Source organism: Salvelinus namaycush, chromosome 6 (assembly GCF_016432855.1).
Source record: "Salvelinus namaycush isolate Seneca chromosome 6, SaNama_1.0, whole genome shotgun sequence".
Classification (NCBI taxonomy): Eukaryota; Metazoa; Chordata; class Actinopteri; order Salmoniformes; family Salmonidae; genus Salvelinus; species Salvelinus namaycush.
In genome coordinates, this window is record NC_052312.1 from 4,214,898 (window position 1) to 4,218,729 (window position 3,832).

Consider the following 3,832-nt stretch of genomic DNA (forward strand, 5'->3'; position numbering starts at 1 on the left):
GTTATAGTATTGTTGTCAGGAGGGAGGAGACAGAGTTATCCACTATCCATAAACACTCAGTGGTTACTATATTGTTGCCTAGTTACCTTCATTCTGCATGATGTAATGAACAATCTGTCCCACGGTGTCGTTGTTGCCCTCGCTGATGGTGTCGTTCAGCTCTGTAGAGAAACACACATTACAAAAAAAAGAGCTCAATAAAACACTGGAACACATTAGTCATCGTCGACATGAAAAGGCTTTCCCAACATTCATCAGAAAGGCAAACATGCTACCAGAGATGAAAAGGTACCTGACAGACAGATGTTTCATCATCATAGGGCATTTATGTAATACACTGTGGGTCTGTCACAACACACACAGTTAGGGCTGGGCGATATGGCCAAAATATCATATTGGATATCAAAATTGGACTGTAATTTGTTTTTGAATAATACAAGTTCTAAATTTGCTTTATGAGTAGTGAGTGATCCCTAGGGTGGCAACACATACATTAAGTGATTTTAAATGAGTCTTTATCCATTCTGATTGTTTTATACTGTTAAATTCAACCCAAAATCATTTTATCAATTTCTGCATTTCCTGCACTCATTTGAGATTATTTCCACACTGCCACATAGAGCTGCATAATATGGGCAATAATCTAGGAGTTATTTTTAACCAAATGTTGCAATTGCGATTTGACTTGCGATTTAGAGCAAAACACTCGGTGAACTGTTGGAATCATGGAAATAGAATGATTATTCTAAAATTAGAATATTTCGTAAAAATATATTAGAAAAGTGTGCACTTTGAATACAGTGCTTGACATGACAAGGAATGAAAATCCCAGGGACGAGTTAGTTGAAGGGTAGGAACCAAAGTGTTGATAGTGTTTTCTAGGGGACCCTATAATCTTGGCTACATTTAATTCTCATAGCTACTTCATGTAGCTAACATATTTTGCTTTGTGTATTCCTCTTTGATTTAGAAGATACTGTGGAACAAACATGCTGATTTTAGGTCTATACCATCCTTGGTATTAAAGGCTGTATAGTGAATTACATTATTAGCTAGCGATTAGCATTAGCAGCTAACAAGATTTAGGCCCAACTTGCAGAAAAAACTAGCCATTTCCAAACTAGTGTAATTATAGAATGTGGTGGATTTACATTAAGAAGCAAAGTGAAAACGGCATTGTTGATGTCAGCAATGTTACAATGTTACCATGTTACCATGTAGACGGAATACAAGTGTTCGTAGTTGAGGACCATCTAATGCGCTCTTTGAGAAACAGGGGCGGGGCTAGGTCGGTGTGGAAAGTGGCATGCATATATATATATGAGAGAGCGCGCGAGAGACGTTACACACTGCGTATCACTTTTAACAAACCAAACATTAAATACCGGTATAGAAAGTAAAGTAAAAACCCAAACCGGTCGTGCATCAATACGGTATATGGTAAAATGCGGTATACCGACCAGCCCTACACCTGGTATATTAAGTTCCTCATATTTAGGACATTCCTTATAACACCATAGCAAGGCCAATTGGTATTGTTGTAGTAAACTGGAGCAGAAGTAACAGATGAGGGCTGTCTACACAACGCACACAGTGTACACACACACCTACACAGTAGATACACACTGTACACCTATGCATACACACACACCCCTCTCAGAGCCATAACCTTCCTGTCCAACTGTTCCATGAGTCCGTGAGATATACATATCTGATACCTGAGGATAAGCCTTGGATTGAATGGGGCTTAAAGGATAAATGACACTCTGGTAGATGGGCTACTAGCCTTCTTTGTTTTGCGTGGAAGGTCTGTGCCTGGGTGACCCAGTGGAAGGTCTGTTGCCTGGTGACCCAGAGGAAGGTCTGTTGCCTGGGTGACCCAGAGGAAGGTCTGTTGCCTGGGTGACCCAGAGGAAGGTAATGTAGCACCTCGCATTATCGGCATATTCAACAGCATTTAAGTAATATATTACCTTCAGTGTTATCTTGTGATCAAGCCATCCATGTTTTGTGATTTGCTGTCGTAAAATATGATTAATAAATCTTGTGAGAAAGTGATAAGTGTATACTAAAATCTAATTGAGTATGAAAAATGTAGGTTAAAAGAGGATAGTAAATTATGTGGTCTGTCATGCAGTCAATTGTACAATATACAGCGTGTCCACAAAATGTGTGTGTATACAGTTGAAGTCAGAAGTTACATACACTTAGGGTGGAGTCATTAAAACTCATTTTTCAACCACTCCACAAATGTCTTGTTAACAAACTATAGTTTGGCAAGTCAGTTAGGGCATCTACTTTGCGCATGACACAAGTCATTTTTCCAATAATTGTTTATTTCACTGTATCACAATTCCAGTGGTGGGAAGTTTACATACACTAAGTTGACTTTGTCTTAAACAGCTTGGACAATTCCAGAAAATTATGTCATGGATTTAATCAAATCAAATGTTACTGGTCACATACACATGGTTAGCAGATGTTAATGTGAGTGTAGCGAAATGCCTGTTCCGACCATGTAGTAAATATCTAACAAGTAATCTAACAATTTCACAACAACTACCTTTTACACACAAGTGTAAAGGAATTAATAAGAATATGTACTATAAATATATAGATGAGCGATTGCCGAACGGCATAGGCATGATGCAGCAGATGGTATAGAGTACAGTATAAACATATGAGATGAGTAGCGTATGTAAACATCATATAAAGTGACACATTTATTACATCCAATTGTTAATTATTAAAGTGGCTAGAGATTTGAGTCAGTATGTTGGCAGAAACACTGAATGTTAGTGATGGCTGTTTAACAGTCTGATGGCCTTGAGATAGAAGCTGTTTTTCAGTCTCTCGGTCCCTGACTTGATGCACCTGTACTGACCTCGCTTCTGGATGATAGCGGGGTGAACAGGCAGTGGCTCGGGTGGTTGTTGTCCTTGATGATCTTTATGGCCTTCCTGTGACATTGGGTGGTGTAGGTGTCCTGGATGGCAGGTAGTTTACCCCGGTGATGCGTTGTGCAGACCTCACTACCCTCTGGAGAGCCTTACGGTTGTGGGCAGAGCAGTTGCGTACCAGGCGGTGATACAGCCCGACAGGATGCTCTCGATTGTGCATCTGTAAAGGTTTGTGAGTGTTTTTGGTGACAACCAAACTTCTTCAGCCTCCTGAGGTTGAAGACGCACTGTTGCGCTGCTGCGCCTTCTTCACCACGCCGTCTGTGTGGGTGGACCATATCAGTTTGTCGTGATGTGTACGCTGAGGAACTTAAAAACTTTCCACCTTCTCCACTACTGTCCCGTCGATGTGGATAGGGGGGTGCTCCCTCTGCTGTTTCCTGAAGTTCACGATCATCTCCTTTGTTTGTTGACGTTGAGTGAAAGGTTATCTTCCTGACACCACACTCCGAGGGCCCTCACCTCCTCCCTGTAGGCCGTCTCGTTGTTGTTGGTAATCAAGCCTACCACTGTAGTGTCATCTAACAACATGGCTTTAGAAGCTTCTGATAGGCTAATTGACATCATTTGAGTCAATTGGAGGTGTACCTGTGGATGTATTTCAAGGCCTACCTTCAACTCAGTGCCTCTGCTTGACATCACGGAAAAATCAGTCAAGACCTCAGAAAAATAAATTGTAGGCCTCCACAAGTCTGGTTCATCCTTGGGAGCAATTTCCAAACGCCTGAAGGTACCACGTTTATCTGTACAAACAATAGCACGCAAGTATAAACACCATGGGACTACGCAGCCGTCATACCGCTCAGGAAGGAGACGCGTTCTGTCTCCTAGAGAGGAACGTACTTTGGTGCGAAAAGTGCAAATCAATCCCA

At 41.2% G+C, this 3,832-nt stretch overlaps 1 protein-coding gene across 1 annotated transcript in view; it reads right to left on the reverse strand.

Annotated features, from left to right (window-relative positions):
* Positions 1-1,936, reverse strand: part of LOC120049457 (RELT-like protein 1) — a 21,635-nt gene extending 19,699 nt beyond the window's left edge. The window contains exons 1-2 of the mRNA XM_038995723.1: positions 1,930-1,936; positions 87-161 (exon numbers count right to left, since the gene is read on the reverse strand). Of these exons, the coding sequence (XP_038851651.1) occupies positions 87-161; positions 1,930-1,936 (82 nt within the window). The remainder of the gene's footprint in view (positions 1-86; positions 162-1,929) is intronic.
* Between the last annotated feature and the right edge of the window lie 1,896 nt (positions 1,937-3,832).